This window comes from Corvus kubaryi, unplaced genomic scaffold (genome assembly GCF_017639235.1).
Source record: "Corvus kubaryi isolate FWS band 111438036 unplaced genomic scaffold, C.kubaryi_AGA036_p1.0 37385, whole genome shotgun sequence".
In the NCBI taxonomy this organism is placed as follows: Eukaryota; Metazoa; Chordata; class Aves; order Passeriformes; family Corvidae; genus Corvus; species Corvus kubaryi.
In genome coordinates, this window is record NW_024581127.1 from 35,095,318 (window position 1) to 35,114,752 (window position 19,435).

At 46.5% G+C, this 19,435-nt stretch overlaps 1 protein-coding gene across 14 annotated transcripts in view; it reads left to right on the top strand.

Annotated features, from left to right (window-relative positions):
- ADGRB1 (adhesion G protein-coupled receptor B1) overlaps window positions 1-19,435 on the top strand; it is a 281,192-nt gene that overhangs the window by 109,708 nt on the left and 152,049 nt on the right. For 12 of the 14 annotated variants that reach the window (XM_042035706.1, XM_042035708.1, XM_042035709.1 and 9 more), the window contains one exon: window positions 12,475-12,633. The exons of the other annotated variants lie outside the window; for them this stretch is intronic. In XM_042035706.1, the coding sequence (XP_041891640.1) occupies window positions 12,475-12,633 (159 nt within the window). The remainder of the gene's footprint in view (window positions 1-12,474; window positions 12,634-19,435) is intronic. 14 annotated transcript variants of the gene reach the window in all.

Sequence of the window (19,435 nt, forward strand, 5' to 3'; positions counted from 1 at the left end):
CATTCCCACACATTCCCACGCTGCCTTCTGAGAAGGATTGTGAAAAAGCCCCCAGGGGCTGACAACAACATTGAATTTGACACATCCGGACTCTTTTAGGGGGTGAAGCCCCTTCCCATAATCTTTCCTCATAATCCAGCTTGGCCAGAACCACTTCTTATGCTGACCCCCTACTTTGAAGTCCACACATGCTCTTAGCTCCCACCAGGAGACACCAGAACAGTCTCAGCCTCCAAATTTGGACCCTTTATTTTTGATATATAAAGTTAGACCCCTTGAATGCCAGCCATGGAAAGTTCCTTGCAGTTTAGGTGGCAATAAATGGGATGCTGCTCACCTTTAGCCTGTTTCATCCCAGGAAACCTCAGTGGGAAGTGCAAGGAGCACTTTGCTAAGAAGAAATGGAGATACACAGATACTTCCACCTATCAAAATGTGCTACCCAGGACAGAGTGGGCCTGTAAAGCAATTTTCACATTAGGGATGGATAAAAGCCGCATGCAGGGCTGAGATATTTGCTTTGGTGGCAGCTTGCACAGCTGGGAAGTGCTGGTGCTGCTCCTGGTGCTTGGGTAATCCCTAAAAATCTCACAGCTGTGTAAAATCTATGGATTGTGCCAGATCTACACTTGGTCCTGCTAAACAGCTTGGCCAGTAGATGTTGCTCTTGGCTCATAATGATGTGCTCAAAAGAAAAAAAAAAATAGATGCATCCAACCTGAGACATTTGGGAATCCTCTGGAGCCAGGCAGTGCAGATCCATCCTTCACCGGCTTCCTGCTTTTGGTCTTCATGGGCCATCCCAGATGACTCCAGAGGAAAATAAAGTATGGCACAGCTCTTCAGATAGCAGTCACTGGCAATTAGTAGATATAATTATGAGAGGTTGTTTGCCTTGTTTGAAGTGAGACTTGCTGGACAAACAGTCAGTGTCTAGGGGATGTTGCATTCATAGAATCAAGGAATGGTTTGGGTTGGAAGGGACCTTAAAAATCATCCAGTTCCACCCCTTTTCCACAGGACAGAATCCAATCCCACAGGACAGAACCTTGCTCCATGCCATGTCCAACCTGGCCTTGGACACTTCCAGAGATGGGACAGCCACAGCTTCTCTGGACAACATTTTCCAGTGTCTCACCACCATCTGAGTGAAGAATTTCTTCTTAATATCACATCTAAATCTCTCCTCTGTTACTTTAAAACCACTTCTGCTTGTCCTGTCATTATCTGTCCATGTAAGAATTCATTCTCCCTCCTTTTTAAACCCCTTTTAGTTACTAGAAGGCTGCAGTGAGGTCATCCAAAAGGGATCTACCCATGTTCCTCTTTTCATGGAGTGTTATAGGAAAGGGAGTCGCCTGGTGCACTGGCTCTCCATCCTGAACAGTCCTGGCAATCCAGGATAACCCAACCACTCCTGACTCCTCCGAGCACCAAAGGTGACAAAAGGGAAAAAGAAGGCAGGGAAATCTTCCACCATCTGTCTCCATCCTCGATTCTTCTATGGATTAATTTCCAGTCAATGTGGGGAATGTGCTGGGAGGAAAACACCACCCTTGGTCCGTCCAGAACCCGCCTATTTGTTCAGACAATCTTGTAGCTCAGGGACGTTTGTCTGCTTTCCCTCATAGAAAAAAAATGGCTAATGCACATGATGATGAGCAATTAAGTCGGGTCAATAATTTGTAAAGTGGTCTGAATCTCTGTCTGTCTGTTAATAAACCCACTCTTCTCCTCTTCCCTCTCCACACACACTCACCACCCTCGCTCTGTAGCTCCAATCACAGCAGTAATTAGGCACAGCCTAATGCAGGCTCTCAGGATCAAGGACTGTCTGTGACTGTTTTGCCCATGGAGTGCCAATCCCAGAACAAGTCTCATCTTACTCAAGGCCTCTTAACACTGCTGGAATAAAAATAGCAAATAGGAACAACAGGAAAAGTCATTTAGAAATTCCTGGGTAAATGCTGGGCCTTCATGGCATCTCCTCATCTGTGATGATTTAATCATTCAATTCTCTGCCTTTCTTTTCTTAAGAGGGACCTCAGACCAAGGGAATTTCACGTCAGATTTGTCTCTAGGAATGAAGCGGTTTAAGCCTTTAAGACCTTGATCTCTCAGGGCTGAAGATTATGGGTATGAGGGACTGGATCAGTAGACTCAGGGTTAAGAAATACTCATGGAGATGCTTTCATTAGAGAAAAGGTTTTCTTTTAGTGGTGGTTACAGAAGAAATCACCACCTCAGGAGAGGGAGGCCTCACCTGTAGCAAGGTAACGTCAGTTCTACATCAGGAGATTATAAAGAACAAGGACTTAACTCCTATTTAGTTTTCAAGCTAGAAACACAGGCTGAGACCACAATTCTGCTGTCTGGGGGACCACACGAATTCCATTTGGCATTTCCTTGTGCCGCTCTGGGACTTTGAAGGGACACAGCAGACACGTGCGAATAATCCCCTCCCATCGCTGATAGAAAAGGCAACAACTTTGGGAACGGTCGATTACAAATCAGGCTGAGAATTGCTTTGTTCATTCTAATCCAGGGTCTCTGAGGCATCTGTGAGCAGATTGCTGTGCCTGCAGTCTTTTACAGTGCTGCAGCTTCAGCTTCCCAGCAATGACGCTAAGGACTCACATACCACACCTTAATGTCAAAAGATCGATATTAACCTCGTCATTATAATGCTGGTAAAGGTTGATGATATTGATTTCTTGCCCTTGATGCCAAGGCATGTTGGGTACCACGTGATGATCATCCCAGATGCAGAACTGAAGCTGCTGCCTCCTAAAACTCTCATTAAGCAACTTGGAAGCAGCTTTTCATTTGGGTGCCTCCAATGGTGTCTCTGCCTTCTCCTTGGACTGAAGAAATTGGGGAATTTAGGATGATATTCTGCACTCAGAGTGGTGAGGCCCTGGTACAGTATGCCCAGAGAAGCTGTGGCTGTCCCATCCCTGGAATTGTTCAAATCCAGGTTGGATGAGGCTCTGAACAGCCTGGGACAGTGGAAAATGTCCCTGGCCATGGCAGGATGATCTTTAAGGTCCCTTCCAACAAAAAACATACAATGAATCTATGATTTTATGATCCCTAACCCCACAGTGTCGGGAAGGAATTTCCCTTCTAGATATGCTATCCCCAAAGGTGCTAAAAAAAGAAATATTTAAAGGCATTCATTACCTGTGCAATGGAAAATATCAGATTAAGTCTAAATCCTGAAAATTTTACCGAATCTTGCCTTGGCCTGGTCTAGTGGGAGGTGTCCCTGCCCATGGCAGGAGGGTTGGAACTCAATGATATTTAAGCTCCCTTCCAAACCAAACCATTCTACAATTCCATGGTTTAGCTTCCCCCAATTTTCCCCTCACCTCACCCAAGTGTTAATACGAGCCAGCTGTTCTGGGTGCGCCCATCTTAACTTGGAAAGAGGCAGAGACACAGAGACAAGCCTGAAACCTGCTCCTTTCTGCGACGGAAAACACCAACAAGGTGTCAAGGGCAGAGCTGGGAATGGCAGCCTCTGCCCAGCCTGGATTAGCATCTTCCCGTGCAGGGTGAGTGTGCCCGACAGCTCAGAGGAGAGGACACCGATGGGAGTAATGCCTGCTGACAACCTGCCTGTTCCCCAGCCTTCCTCTGAGGTAACCACACAAAAAACACTTCCATGTGGTTTTCAGCCACCTCTGTTCCCCTTCCAGGCAAAATCCACATCACTGACATCTCTGTATGAAGAGGGATTGGCTGTGCCTATCAAAACAGCATTAAATATTTGGTTTAACAGTGCCAAGGTGCTGTCTCAGCTGGAGTTTGCATTTCTGGCTCTATCTTGGGAGCCGTTCGTGGAGCCAGGAGTGCTGGGAGACACAGATTATGTGGTGTCCTCATCAAAAATGCTCTGGGGGGAGACACTTGGCTCCTGGGTTGTCCCCCTGGATGATTTTCTCTCTGTCCTCATGGAAGATGTTCACCTGAAGAGAGCTGAACTTCTCTCAGTGTTGTAAAAACACCATGGGCGAGACTTTTAGCTTTACAACACCACCCCAGTTCATCTCACAGAAGCAATAATGGCACAGCCCTGCCTTGCAGTGCTCTTGTGACAAGAAATATGTCACAGCTCGTGGAAGAGTGAGAAACTGCAGTCTTGGGGATCATAGGAATCCTTCAGGTGGAAATGCTGTCCAGGGAGCAAGATGGAATTGCACGGGCTTGCAGAGTTCTGGATGTTACAACATTTTATGGCGTTTATGGGTTTATGCAGTGTTCTGCAAGTGTTTTATAGGTGAAAGCCAAGGCCCTTCAAGCCAGGAAAGATGGAACAGAGAATCATTGAATCGCTTGAGTTGGAAAAGCCCTCGAAGATCATCGAGTCCAGCCATTAAACCAGCCCTGCCAAGCCCACCACTAAACCACGTCCCCAACAGATCTTTTAAAGACATTTTAAGACATTTTAAAAACATTTCTTTTAAAGAAACTCCTTTAAAAGGAAATTTCACAAATGCTATCCTTTGATTTCCTTTTATGAAAATAGGTGGTGACCCTGGTATAAGGGAAGGTTTCAATCATCTCGGGCTGCACAGTTAGATTTGAATGGGACACTGTGTCCCCTCTGTGCTTTGCCCAGGGTCTGCAGCAACGTGAAGAAGCAAGCAGTGCGTGAACCCAGCTCTGGTGTGATTTTTACAACTTCAGAGAGGTTCAGGGCGGGGAAGCATTTCATTCCTCCCCGGTGGTGCTCGCTGGATTTCTCTTCACAGCTCTGTTCTCTGATATTTTGCCTGCTCTGCTTTGAAACGAGTTAAGTGATTAGGCCTCTATGGTTTTCTTATGGGAAGATCTTTCCACGGTTTTATTTGATCTCCTGTTCCAGACTAAACATTTCCTTTCTCATTTCTCTGCCCACCACCCCCACCATTTCCACATAAATAATCTCTCTTATCCCTAGTGTTTCATTTATAGGGATTCATGTAATAAGCACAGCTTTTTGCTGGGTTTCCTTGTAAGCTGCACACTGGCCTCATTTCCATCTTCCCTAAGTGATTTGTAGAGCAGAGGGAGATTGAAGCTGGTCCTAAATGTTTGTACAAATTTGACCTCGTTACCTTCATTTGCGGGGACTTGTGAATGATGTGGGAATCAGTGGCAGCTTTGGCCACTCAGCAGCTTTGAAGAATGATTGTCATTTATTTGGGTGCCCAGAAATGAGTCACCTGAGCAGATTTTGGAAATTTTGGTGGTAGGAAATACTGGCTCAACCTGGAGCTGTCTGTGCCCTGACCACATCTCCATAAAGGAGAGTCACAGTGTTAAAGTTAATGTAGGAAGAGGCCAAGCAACTGGGAAAGTACCAGGAACCATCTTGTTGGCCAGATCAGGGGTTTTCTGGCCCAATATCTTCCATTAGCAGTGGCTACCAAGGGAAGATAGCAGAACAAGACAAACATACAACATCCAGACAGCCTGAAAGGAGGTTGTGGCCAGGTGGGGCTCAACATCTTCTCCCAGGCAACCAGCAACAGGAAAAGAGAGAATGTGCCAGGAGAGATTCATGTTGGACATCAGGAGGAATTTCTTCACTGAAAAAGTTGTCAGACATTGGAATGGGCTGCCCAGGGAGGTGATGGATTCACCATCCCTGGAAGTGGTCAAGAAATTATTGGACATGGCACTGAGTGCTGTGGTTCGGTCAACAAGGTCAGAGGTTGGACTCGATGATCCCGAAGGTCCTTTCCAGCTTTACAACTCAGCAGCTTGAAGCCCAGGGAACTTCTGAACAAGAGGTGCTGGGTTTGTGTCTATTACTGTTTATGGGATTGTCCTTCATGCATTCCCCCAGTTATGTTTTATATTCATGGAAATTTAGGTACCTTTTTGTGCTGTGAAAGCATCACATTGTTTGACACCACTCTGTGTCTGTAAATTACGTCATTCACTGGTTTTGCACCTGCCTTCTGACAGTTTCATTTGACACTCCTCAATTCCAGTACTGGAAAACTCAAGGAGTAGCCAGTCCCTGGCTACCCTGCCCTGGCAGCTCATGGACTTTTAATGCATGTTTATATTTTTTTTCTGCTCACCTATCTCCCTTCCGTGGAGGAGAGTCAAACAATCATGGAATGGCTTGGTTTCCAAGGGGTCTTAAAGATCATCTCATTCCAACCCTCCTGTCTTGTTCAGGGACACCTTCCACTATCCCCAGTTGCTCCAAGTCCCATCCAACCTGACCTTGGACACTTCCAGGCATGGAGCAGCCACAATTTCTCTGGGCATCCTGTGCCAGGGCCTCACCATCCTCACCATAATGAATTCCTTCCTGTTATCTAATCTAAGTCTACCGTCTTTCAGCTTAAAATCATTCTCCCTTGTCTTATCACTGCATGTCCTTGCAAGGAATGATTTTGGTTTTTAGGGAGTTTGGGGCATCGTTTTTGCTATTAACGTGCACAATCTGCAAAACAGCCAAGTGTTACACAGGGTTTATATTGGAAAGGGCAGAGGAGGAACCACTGGAGCAATTCACTTGTGCTGCTGTTGACTTTCATCGCATGGGACACGAGGAGGGGACATCCTCCTGAAAGATTTCTCTCCTTTTTGTCCACAGAAGGAACAAACTTGAATGTATGACTTTCCAGGGAATGATCACTGGTTGGTATAGTAGAAGTATGTCTTCAAAATGGCCCCTTCTGGACTTGCTCTTTTCCAGCTCAGTAGAAAGGAGAGTGATAAAGGAGCAGCTCCCCCACTTACCCCATTGTATAACAAATTTAGGATTCACATGGTATAAGACAATCTCACTCTTGATCTCCCTTCAGTATCCTTCCCCCTATTCGCATAAGAAATGACATTTTTACCACTCATTTGCTAATTGAGATGATTCAGAAATGGTGATATAAATTCCACTACAAATATTCCCAGTGGTAGCACACAGAGCTGTGGTGGGGTTTTTGCAGTCTGGACATGTTTTTCAGACACAGAATGCCCTGACCTGCCGAGTTGGAGACAGCTGCCAAGAAGACGTGTCTTCAGCTGGGGTCAGTGAGAGGCTAAATCCAAAAAAGCAAAATCAGAGGTGGATGTGGAGTGTCAGCAAAGCCCCTTTTGCTGTGCTCTATTGATTGTCTTGTGCTGATTTCCTAGTTTTTGCTGTTGCCACTGCCATCTAATTTAAGGGATTGCTGTTAAATTATAAGGCATGATTGACTGACTGGCATCTGAGACACATGGCAGCTGTCAGCTGCGAAGATAAACTCCGGATCAGGATGCAAACCTTCCCAAAGATCAAGGGTGTTTGGACGGGGTGTTTAAGTGGAGTCCTCTCGGTTAATTTGCGGTAGGGAGGACCCATTCTTTTGGCATCTCTGCTTAAGATTCAGAATGAGAAATGCTAAATATGAGCTTGCTGGTTGATGTAAACCATCTTGGAATTTTCTCCATTTAACCAGAGAATTAGAAAGCATTAGGTCAGCCTTGCATGAAAAGTAATTTGGTTTAGTCCATGATCATGATAAGAACTGACTGAGAAGGATCAAAAAACTCCTTAGAAACTGGATTAAAGGCCTCCCTGAATGACAGGCATTCAACCAGCCACAAGCCTCAGATGCAACAGCCACCTTTGTTAAAACACATTCTAGGAACTTCGGCTTTTCTCCAAAAATAAAAAATACAAGTTAAACGTGGCTGTGTGATCAAGGTGACAGCTGCTGGTTGTGATGGGAACCTCTGGAGATGGAGGCGTGAGCCACAGCTCCTCCAGTTTAGGGGAATAAAGGGCAAAGTGAGAGAACTCTGTGATTCTACGGGGCCATAGCTGAGAAAAGTGGGAACAGGTTGAGTGTGTGACCTTCAGAGGAGTCAGTGCCTTTGAAAAGCAAAATCCTTTATAGAGCAGTTGCAGCAGCCTCATTATTTCTGGATTAAGGACAGATGGCAACTCAACCTGCATCGATCAGCGGGAGCAGCAGTTTGCTAAGAGCTCATGGAACGGGACCCCAGGGGTAACAGGGACTGTCTGCAAAGGGTCCCATTAACTTCAGAGCGAGTCTGCACTGCATTTCATGTGGATTCCTCACTTTCCAGCACCAAAAAATGTCCAGCCTCATGCTCCAAATGGAGGAAGGGGCAGAGCAAGGGATTATGTGGTGGCAAGAGGGGATGAACTTTTTCTAGAAGATGGGGAGTCTGTGGGGGCTGTGTCAGCTCAACAAGCAGAGACTGAGTGATGAACTGAGTGATGGGGCAGCTCTGCAGCCTCTGCAAGGACCACATCACACTCATGGGTCTCCTGCAGCATTGGGCTGAAAGCATCTGTGTGACACCACAGCCATCGTAGATAATTCCACAGCCATTGTAGACATTCTTTTCGTAGAATCATGGAATCATTAAGGTTGGAAAAGACCTCAAAGATCACCAAGCCCAACTGCCAGTGTAGCACCCCCACCATGTTCACCACCACCATGTCCTCAAGTGCCACATCCATACCTTGTTTGAATGCTCACAGGGATGATGACTCCACCTCTTCCTTGGGCAGCCTGTTCCAATGCTTAACAAACCTTTCTGTGAAGAAATTTTTCAGAATATATAATCCAAAACTCCCCCTGGCACATCTTGAGGCCATTTCATCCCGTCACTTGTTACCTGGGAGAAGAGTCTGACACCCATCTCACTACAAGCTCCTGCCAGGGAGTTGCAGAGAGAGGTGAGGTCTCCCTTCAGCCTCCTTTTCTCCAGGCTGAGCCCCTCCAGCTCCCTCAGCCGCTCCTTTCCAGAAGCCAGATGCAGCAGCGGGCACAAGAACCCTGTGTTTTCCTCATGGCACAGCATTTTTCCCCCCGAAAGGCGGGATGGGAATAACTTCATATAATAGACTCTTAACCACTTGTTCACAGCTCCACTAAAAAAGACAAATCACTTGAAGCACTGAAAGACTAGACCCAGGAAAAGAAGGGGGATTTTGAAAGGTTTATCTGACAGCCAATAAACAAGATAAATAACATGCAGCATTTAATTTGTCAGGACAGTGGTACAACCTGATGATATAAAAGGACTGCTCCATAAAGTGGGGAATACCTTTGTCTTGGTTGTAAATGCCTAGGTTGATTTACTAAGTGTCCTGGTACTTCTCTAGCTCCTCTTTAGTACTCACAAATGGGATGGAAACTGAGTAATAAGGAGAGGGAGGAAGTTATCTGTGCTCAACCTCATAAACTGATCTCATTCCAGTTAAGGATTTGAGATCATGAAAGTTTTTATCTTATTTTGACCGTCTCTCCCATTGCTGAGGATAAGCAGAGTAAGAGTCACCCCCTCTGCTCTGCTCAGGTGAGATCTCAGCAGCAGAGCTGCTTCCAGGTCTGGGGTCCAGCACAGGAAGGACATGGAGCTGTTGGAGCCAGTCCAGACGAGGCACCAGGATGATCAGAGGGATGGAGCAGCTCTGCTGTGAGGAAAGGCTGGGAGAATTGGGATTGTTCAGCCGGGAGAAGAGAAGGTTTGGGGTGACCAAATTGTGGCCTTCCAGTATCTGAAGGGAACCTACAGGAAAAATGGAGAGAGACTTTTTGCAAAGGCCTGGAGTGACAGGACAAGGGGGAATGGCTTCGAACTGAAAGAGAGCAGGTTTAGGTCAGATATTAGGGAGAAATTCTTCTCTGTGAGGCTGGTGAGGCCCTGGCACAGGCTGCCCAGAGAAGCTGTGGCTGCCTCCTCACTGAAAGTGTTCAAGGCCAGGTTAGATGAGGCTTGGAGCAACCTGGGATAGTGGAAGGTGTCCCTGCCCATGGCAGGGGGTTGGAACAAGGTGATGTGTAAGGTCTCTTCCATCCCAAACCATTCTGTGATTCTGTGATTTAAGAAATCAAACACTGGTACGTTCATTTTCCCTTTTTTTCTTTCCTGTAGTGAGACCAGGCAGCATCTATTTCTATGTATATTTTAGGGGATCAATGCCATAACAGGTCATATCCCAAAATGCAGAACTATTTGCACAATTCATCATCAAACTAGGGACACCACGATGACCATATTTTGCCACAACTCTGGGTCCGTATTTTGCTTACAGAAGACAATATAAAATAACTTGTAAAGACACTGGAGCAATTACGCATTTTGTCTCAACAAAAAGGATCCCAAATAAACCACAATCCCAGCCAAGGCTTGCATGGAGCTGCTTTCTCCCTTCCCCAGCCTCACTCCTAATCTGCAAGGGAGTGAGACTAAAAAAAGACATCCTGAAAAGGGCAAGCCAGGAGTTGATTAACTCCTAAACGTGTCTGGTTACAGATATCCTATTGATCAGCTTGAGCCAGGCATCGGGATACGTCTCATTATGCCAATGGTTTCTCTTACAAATGAAACACAATCCGTCTCCCATCAGGAAATGGAAGAAAAGCCTGCGTTCCCATGCTGTTTAGAAAAGTGACCAGCGCAGAAAGTGACTTTTGAGGGAAAGACAGTCTTCTTCAAGGTCAAATATTTGTTGTGTGCCAGTAATAACTCCATTTCCCATGCTGCTATCAGGATCTGAGCACTTTGCTGGCAGGTTCACTGCCCTCCATTTCCATCCCACTTCGTTTTTCCATGTTATTCTCATGATTAAGTATCTGAGCAGGTTCCGTGGCCACCAACAGTGGGAATGTTGCTGAGCTTGTGTTTATTTTCTCTCTGTCTTGGAGGGAAAAGTTAAAACACAGCCAGGCTGGAGGTAGCAGAGTATGAACTCGTGGGTTTTTGCAGTGGAGGTGGATGAGTATTTGCCCATCCCTGTGCAAGGGGGTGCTGGTAATGTCCCTAAATTCTGATCTGGCACCTAGTTGGGCTCGTTTTTCCAGACAGGGCTGGTGTCCTGTCTAGGGCATGTAGGGACCAGCAGAGCCCAGAGCACAAAGTACAGCCACAGTTTCCTCATAAACAGCAATTCAGGGAGGCTGAGTCAGCTCAAGTGGATCATCTGCATCTTTGAATTCTCTGACTGTTGGCAAGGGAGAAAAAAAAAAGGGGGGGATTTATTTCATTTTTATTTTAAAAAACAAGAATTTTCCCAGTGTTTCCTGTCTTCAAAAAAACCCTGCATCTTCAGCTCGTTATCCTTATCTGTGCCTGAGCACAACACACAGCAGAATTCCCTGGACCTGAAACATCTCCAAGGGTAGCTGTGGGTAATGAGAGAATTCACAGCAGGAAAAGCAGCCATGTGAAAGCGGCCACCTCTGGGCTGAAGGACCACCTCTGCTCCTCCCCATGAGGTGGACAAACGATGGAGCAGAACAGTCAAGCCAAGACTTATTTCAGCAGATTTTAGATTGCTGCATGCGGCCAGTGAGGAGCGAACTGACCACTGAGGGATGTGACAGTTTATGCATCACCAGAAAGGATTGGATAATCCCCTGCTGTCTTTTACAACCCAAAACTCAGCCTTGCTGGGCTCCCTGCAGGCGTTTGGACTGTGGGAGGTGAGCCAGATTCAGATGGTCTTCACAGTCCGTCCTGCCATCAGCATTTATGGACATTCCACCAGGGCCAGTTGTTCTCGGCAGGAGGCTGTAAAGACACAGGGTACAGAAGGCTGCAGAGGCTCCGAATTTCCCTTCCTAAGTAGGAGGATCATTGCTGTAGCCAGGTGGATCCATCAGTTTTCAGGGCTGTAGATTGTGGTACACGGGGAAAAGCTGAGCATTGCTGACATCAGCACCAAGCATGGCTGGGGAGAGGAGCCAGAAATGCACCTTCATCTTATGGTGCTCACAGGTTGCTCCTCGTGGGGTCTGCAAAGGGTGCTGGAGGAGAATGTCATTCCCACATTATTCCCCCATCAAAGCTGTCCTTGAGAGCGGTGCCTCTCTGTGGCTGGTCGGTCTGCAGTGTGGGGACAGGAAACGTCTTTTTTGGGGGAATATGGATGGTAGAACACTTGTCCCTGCCCAGCTCTCTTCACATCACGTGTTTGTGTGGAGGCAGAAGGACGAGACTCAACCTCCAAATGATGGATTTGTTCCTTGAAGTGGTTTTTGCTTGTGTCTTCTGGGGTTAGAAGCCAACAGGACACCAAATGGGCAGGGGGTCTTGTGAGAGGGGAGCTCTTTGCCACAGTAAGCACAGGAAGAGCAGAACTAGTTAGAATCATAGAATATCCTGAGTTGGAAGGGACCTCCAAGGATCACTGAAGTCCAACTCCTGGCTCTGCCCAGGACAGCCCCAAGAACACCGCCATGTGCCTGAAGGTGTTGTCCAACCACTTCTTAAACTCTGGAAATAGGAATAACTGAAGAGAAGTCAATGTAAAAGCAGGCAATGCTTCTCCCTTCCCCTTCTTGACTCTCTGGGCTACCCCGCAGTGTCCAGTTCCACCACTTTTAAAGACACCCCAGTTTCAGGTCCTGGCAGCTGGTACAGGCAGGGTTTGCCAGGCTGGTGTTGCCTCGGCTCCCTGGGCGCTGGGCTCTCACTGAAGCTGATAGGGCTTTTCTGGATTTTGCCCAGGTGGTTGGAACTCGTGGTCGGCTTGGGGCGACTGCACCAAGGACTGTGGGGGCGGCCTGCAGACCCGCATGCGCTCCTGCAAGCCCCTTCCCAACGAGGGCCTGGCCTGCGAGGGAGTCCTGGAGGAAGGACGACTATGCAATAGGAAGGCTTGCAATAGTAAGTGGAGGCATGTTCCCTTGCACGCGTGGGGCCGGGGCGCTCTTCCCGGGAGGAGGAGGTTGGCCTCATCCCCGTAAAGAATGGAGGGTGCTCCAGAGGCTCGGGGAAGCTGCCCAAGGGCTATGTTGGAGCAGCAAGCCCAGGGGAACGTGTGGATTCGGCTGTGCATGGCCCTGCCCGTCCCTGCCTGTCTCGCATGCACACACGCACGTGCTGGCACAGTCTTCCTACACCTCCCCGGCCTTCAGCCCAAAGAACTTACAGGAATCTATAATCAGCCTTACATCAGGTTTTTGTATGCTGGTGGTAAATCTGCCACGTCCTCAAAGGCATTTTTTTCAGTTCTCCCAAATAATTAAAGCTAGGAGGGATGTTAATCTTGCTTCTTCTTGGTTTAGTTCAACAGCAGTGACCCTGTCCCTTTCTTTTACACATGGAAGCCCCTGGTGCATAAGATGTGGAGAAAGATCTGGCTGTTAGACAGAGATTGAGTGATGCAAAGGCTTCGCTGGGTGCTCCACTCTTTTCCTGTAACACATCCTCTTTCCAGGTCCTCTTCTCCAGAGAACAGGGGACAGAGTGCCCACACCAGATATTGATGAGCTGAGCTGGTGAACCTCCAGCACTTTCATCCCCAGTTCTTTTGCTTTAAACTGAGTTGAGAGGGGCATGAAGAGGAAAGCCAACAGCAGAGACAACTCAGCTCAACAAATGCAAGCAAATGGCTGATTATAATTATTCCCTTCTTTTTATTTCAAATTCAGAGTAAAGAATGTTTGAATAACTCCTCTGGCTAGTCAAATAACTAAGGAAAGTTCAACTGTCTTCAAAGGCTGGGAAGTATCTCCTGATAAGGGGGAAGTTCAAATAAAAGGACATAAATATATTCTTCTAATAAGGGCTAAAATGATTTCATGCATTTTTTAACATTTCCATAAATTTAAAATATGTTGCAATTAGGCTTAGATTTTTTTTTTTAATGAAACCTGGTATATTGAATTCCATCTCCTTGACTCACAATTGCTAAATTCCCTTTGAGGTTTGCCCACACCAGGGATATTTAATCTGTATCTCCCATGCTTGGTGGTGACTTTGTAGTCATGACTCAGCTGTGGATTGTGCTAGGGAGAGTAGGAGTGCAAGGACCTGGAAGCTGATCCTGAAAAAATGTCCAGCTGTGGGATTGAAGTGTGCCTGAGTGGAGTTGGAGGAAGGGCCACGGTGATCTTGGTGAACAACATGTGAAGGAAGAAGGTAGAGATGGCACTGGGAGTGGGAGAGCAGGATTTGCAGGGCTGGTCATTCTTTGAACATGGGAACACATGGGACAACAGGAAAAAAGCTCCTTAATGTGTCCCTCTGCGCTGGAAAAACTACGGGGGACCCAGTCTGCCATATTCTCTTTGCAGGACATCCTTCCTCATCCCTAACCATCTTCCAAGCCCTCCATGAGACCTGTTTGATTCCTTTGCAGCCTTCTTGAAGTGGTGAGAGGGGGAAGATCCTGTTTTCCAGGGTGAAGACCCTGTTTTCCAGGTCCAGCCTCATCAGCACTGAGCAAGGGGCGTAACATCTTCCCTTGACCTTCCCCAGGGGCAAAACTTTGGTTCTTCTTCATGGTAGATCTCCTGAGGTTATGGTGGCAAGGAGTGGGATGGGGTGGAGGATCATGGAGACTGGGTTGGATTTCCATGCAGAATGAATTTGTTTGCACTCATTATTTACTTCACTTTTTCCAGAACACAACATTCAGCAAAGCCAATCCTAACTGCAAAAATCCCGGAGGGGCTATGATACAATAAATTATTTCACTCCAGTTCCTGTCCTTTTTCCGTTGCATTCCCAGTCAGCTCCTCCTCCAAACTGCAATGAGATTAGTTCAGCTCAGATTGTTTGGGAAGAAGGAATTTTAAGCTAAATGGAAAGTCCTAGTTTGGAAGGAGAGTACACCCACAGAGTGGGGCATCACAAACTGATTTATTCCATTGAAATAAATAAATAAATAAATAAATTCTGATCGATTGTCCCAAGACCCTCTTTGCAGACAAACTGCTGAGCCCCATTTTGAAGTTTTCATGCTGGGAAGGATTTGAGTGGATATGTGAGCAATAAATCTTTCCAGAAGACTTCTCCATGCACATCTTGACGTCTGTGCCCTACTACAAGATAAACCTTGTATCTTTCCATATCAAAACTGCTCACTTGGCTCTGAACTTGCCTCTCAGTGAATCTGTCCCCTGTTGCCTTTGCCCAAGGAGATGCACTTTTGAACCAAGAAGGGTTTCTAATTTTCTTGCATCTTTTCCTTCTCTTTACTTTGATCTGTACTAAAACCTAAGAAGAGATTTAAAAGTAGAACAGAAATCCTGTCTTAAACGCGTCACTGTTATTTTCTTATTGACTTTTGCTCATAGATTTGTTAGGGATGAGTAGAATGTTCGTTCATACCCTGGAACTGTTATTATTCTAAGTGTTCATTATAAACTGCAGTCAAGGTTATAATGATTTTTTTAATTAAAAGTAAAAAATAAAGAAAAATTGAAAAACAAAAATAAAATAGAGGAATTGGCCAGGAGAACAACTTTATCCTGAATTGTTCAGCATTTAAGCAGCTTGTAATAATACCTGACCACTTCTCCAGGTATTGTGGAATAGCTGAGATCTTAATTTTCTTGTAGGAAAAAAAAGCAGGAAAAAAATATTTTCCTTGAACAAAGGGCCATCTGTAATCCTGATAAAACAGCAGAACAAAACAGGGATGAGCACTGTGATATTTTCCCCTATGCCGTGGAGGCAAATTGAAACTTATCCACTGAGAAGTTGCTGCCCAAGCAAGTCAGGGCAAAATAATACAAACATCCCCACCACCTTCAAAACAAGTATAAACCCATCTCTTTTCTTTAACTTCTCCTTTCTCACATCTGCTAAAGTGGCTCAGAAGGTGATGAGTGATTAGAAGGAGTGTTTTAGCTGTTTAATCCAGCCTCTGGGGCAGGTTCTTAGAGTGCTGACACTCAGCTCCCCGGAGCTGCTGAGAGGAACTTTTGTGGAAGATCTTTGAGGGTTTCATTGGTTATTTTATTTTGCCAGGCCACGGCAAATGTTCCAGAGCTGTCTTGTCACTCAGCTCCTCCCCCAGGGGGACCTTCCCCAGGTCCTGCCATTTTCCTCTTCCAGAGTTGCCCTGGGTGGGCCTTCAGCAGGTCTCAGTGTGCAGGAGTGGGAATGGTAGGAGAAACCTCTCAGGTTTTCCAAGAGGTGTGACTTGTGCTAGCCTGGTCACCAAAATGTGGATGCAGACACCTGGGCTCCAGAGCTGAGTCTGAACACGTTGTCTGGAGGCCACAGAGGTTGAAATCGGTGCACAGGGATGGCTGAATGACTCCACAGGTACCATTTCTATGTGGTCTTTGTGTTTTCCCACTCATTTGGGCCCTCATCTCTGCTGATTTATGTGATAGAGTCTCTTGCTTGATGATCTTCTGGCTAAATTTCCCCAGGGATACAGCAGGAAGTGAGCCAGGTAAGTTGTCTTTGGGCAAAACCAAAAGCTGTGAAACACTGAGGAAAAACTGTATTGGAGGCTCACCCCAAACTGGGAAGGAAACTTTGTCTGGTAACAGCAGCTTGGCTTAGGCAGAGCCTTTATTTGTGGCAGCTTGAGAGATGTAATCTGAAGGAAAACACTAAGTTTTTGTTGCAATTCTGATTTTTCCTTGCTAAAGGGAGCTCAGACAGGGGAGATTATCTTCATCTCTTGGATTTGGGCAGGAGCTTCTGTTTTATAAAGGGAGGGGAAAAACATGCCAACCTAAAAGTGCCTGCAGAGGAACTTCCCAGGTCCACCCACTGTGGATGGATAGGAAGTGCTCCAGTGGCTCATTTTGGCTGCAAGTTTCTTGAAGCTGGGTTTGCTCACAACCTGGCAGGCAGGGGGTCCTCACAGGGAGCCTGGATGGACAACAGCCAACCCAGAGGGGAAATGTCACAGGCCTGACCCCAGTGTGGGAATTTGGCAGTGCCGGGGAAGTATAAGAACAATCAGAGATGTGAGCAGTCCTGCCTTTATTCCTGGGGACTGAGCACTGGCAGAGGAGCCAGCTGAAATCCTGCCATCCCATGTGGCAGAGGCTGCACAGAACCATCCCTGACATTTATGGATATGCAGACTCAGAAGACACAGGTCCCCACGGCTGGGAAAGGGGTGACCACATCCTGATGTCAGATGCCAGACGGTGACACTGGCACAGTCCTGTGGTTCCTGGCTGGATTTTCAGCATCCAGCAGGTTCAGGATGGAGCCCTTCAGCTGTTAGTGGTGAGAAGGAATGCATGTTCCACATGACATTCCCAAGGCTGAGCCTCAGTCTCAGTCTCTGCCGCCCCTGATTCTCATTAAAAAAAAAAAAAATTGCTGCAACCACGGAGCTGAAATATCCTGGGCATGTGTGGGAGCATCTTCATTCCCTGCAGGCCAGGCTAGAACTCACTGCAAGCTGGAAGAGCTCCTATAGGTACCTGCTGCTGCTGCTGCAGCAGAGACTTTGCCCTGTCCCCTTTTTTACTGGTGGTTCAGGCATTTCACATCTGAGAGTCACAGATCTCCCCCAGTGATGTTTTCACAAACCTCAGATGTTCAAATCAGAATGCTTTGGGTCATTCCCTTAGCTGGTATAATTGCAATATATCCAGTGGCCTCCAAAATGACGCTCTTCTCCATCCACTGAGATTTTGGGGTTTAGGGGTTGTTAGTAATTCTGTGTTTTTCATTTTCACTCTTCAGCAGTTGACAGATGCCCCAAAACCTCTATGGCCACCACCTTTCCTTTCAGTTTTACTGCACTGAGATTCATTCACCACGTTTGAATGGTTTGGGTATTTTTTCAATAATCCCTTTCGACTTTTTGCTCTGGTTCATCCTTTCATTCCCACCATCCCACCTTGCCTGAATAATTTTCATGATCCTGCTATTTGCTTTGCCTCTCCTCTTTGCAGGATGAGTACAGAGTGTGTAGCTGTGGTGAGACATGTTTGGATGTTAAAACCTTGGCCCACAGGACTTCAAAGTCTCTGCCTTTATTTTATTCTTCCCTTGGTTGTGCTGCAAGGTGCTGTCTGACACATTGCATGTTCTCATTAGAAGTGTTGGTCACCTGCTTCCTATTCCCGCTCCTGCCAGCACTCATCATCTTCTAAATCCACATTTGAGCTGTGTTCTTTCAAAATCTCCTGTGTTTGCCTCTGCTTGCAATTGAAACATCCCTGTGTTGGTTCCAAGACCATTATCCCTCTATTCCTCCCGTTAGCATTTGAAAGGTGCTTGGGTTTTCCGTGCCATTCTCATCCAGCTGGGATGTAAATTGAGTCTAAGTCTTCCCTTAATCCTGGAATTACTCCTCTCCACTGACCCTGCTGTGGGAAAAAGGCTGCTGAAATCCAACCAGTTCCCACTGCCTTTAATTTTTGACCTCCACCCCATAAAGTTCAGGTACCCACAGCAAAGCAGCTCTTGCACCAACTTCCCCGTGTTCCTAAGGGACCTGGTGTCTCCCTGCTTTGTTTGGAACCAGGATTGATTTGTGCATCTCTCCAAGGAAACCACCCAGGTTAAATCTCAGCTGTGCTCTCTGTTAAATGGAGACAAACTGGCTTCTCTGCACGTCCTTTTCCAAAGGGGAGGAAGGCTTCCTGCAGCATTGGAGCGACCCTGGCAGGGGGGAAGCTTGGGGGAAGCTGGAAGGGTCACTCATTCAGCCTCTAGGCCTGATTGGCTTTAATTAGCATGAGAAATAACAGTTCAGATTTGTCATACCTGTCAAGCAGCAAAGGAAATCATTCAGTCCTTCAAGACTGGGATAAGTCATTAGGAGATGTCAGCGACAAGGGTCCCAAATAATTGGTGAGAGAAGGTTCAGGGTGTTTGATTTGCAATTAAAACTTCTACTTTGCTCTTTTATCTTTCCTTCCCTCTGTCCTGCCTCCTATCTCTCTGTCCCTCTGTGAACACTGACTGCTTCTGGGATATTCAATCCCAGGTTTTCCCTGTCACCTTCCTTGCTCTGGGCAGGTGACAAAGCCACCCAAGCTCCACATCTACTCCTTGATGCCCAGCCCCACTTTCTCCTCCCTGCCTAAATAAGTCTGTGGGGAGCCCATGGGATGTGCTGCAGATGGAGGCTTTGTGTGTTCTTGTGGTTTGTACGATTTCATGGAGAGGACTTAAATTGGAGCAGATGAAAGTGTGTGGGTATAACCAGGAATGGGTGGTGGGGGCATGTGAGAAGTCCCAAATATGGGAATAACTTGTCTCCTTATAAAAAAAAAAAAAAGTATTGGAAAACTACTTAGAGTTTGTCTTTTTTGAACTGAATCTCCCACAGGAAAGTCCCATGATTTTTAGCTGTTAAAAACGTAGGGTTTGAGACCTTTCTATTCCAGGAAAGAGCCAGACAAAAACAAGGTGTTTGCAAATCTCAGGATGTTTGTGGTCCTGATGTCTGGCTGTGGGTATCTTTTCCCTGAGGATGGCAGGTGGGTGACTACCCCATCCCATCCCCTCTAGCCAGCAACCAGCTGGTGCTGGGAAGGTTTGGAGGAGTCCATGTGACAATTCCTAGACTCCTCAAGTTCTGCTTTCAGGCAACACTGATGGTAAATAATACAATTTCATAAACTGTCCCCTGATACAAACTGCTGAATATAAAGCCTGGCTCCTGGCAGGGACTCTCTGAATCATTCCTCTGCCTCCTCTGCTTTCTCTTTTTGGATGGCAATAAAGACTCCTGCCACCACACTGAAGC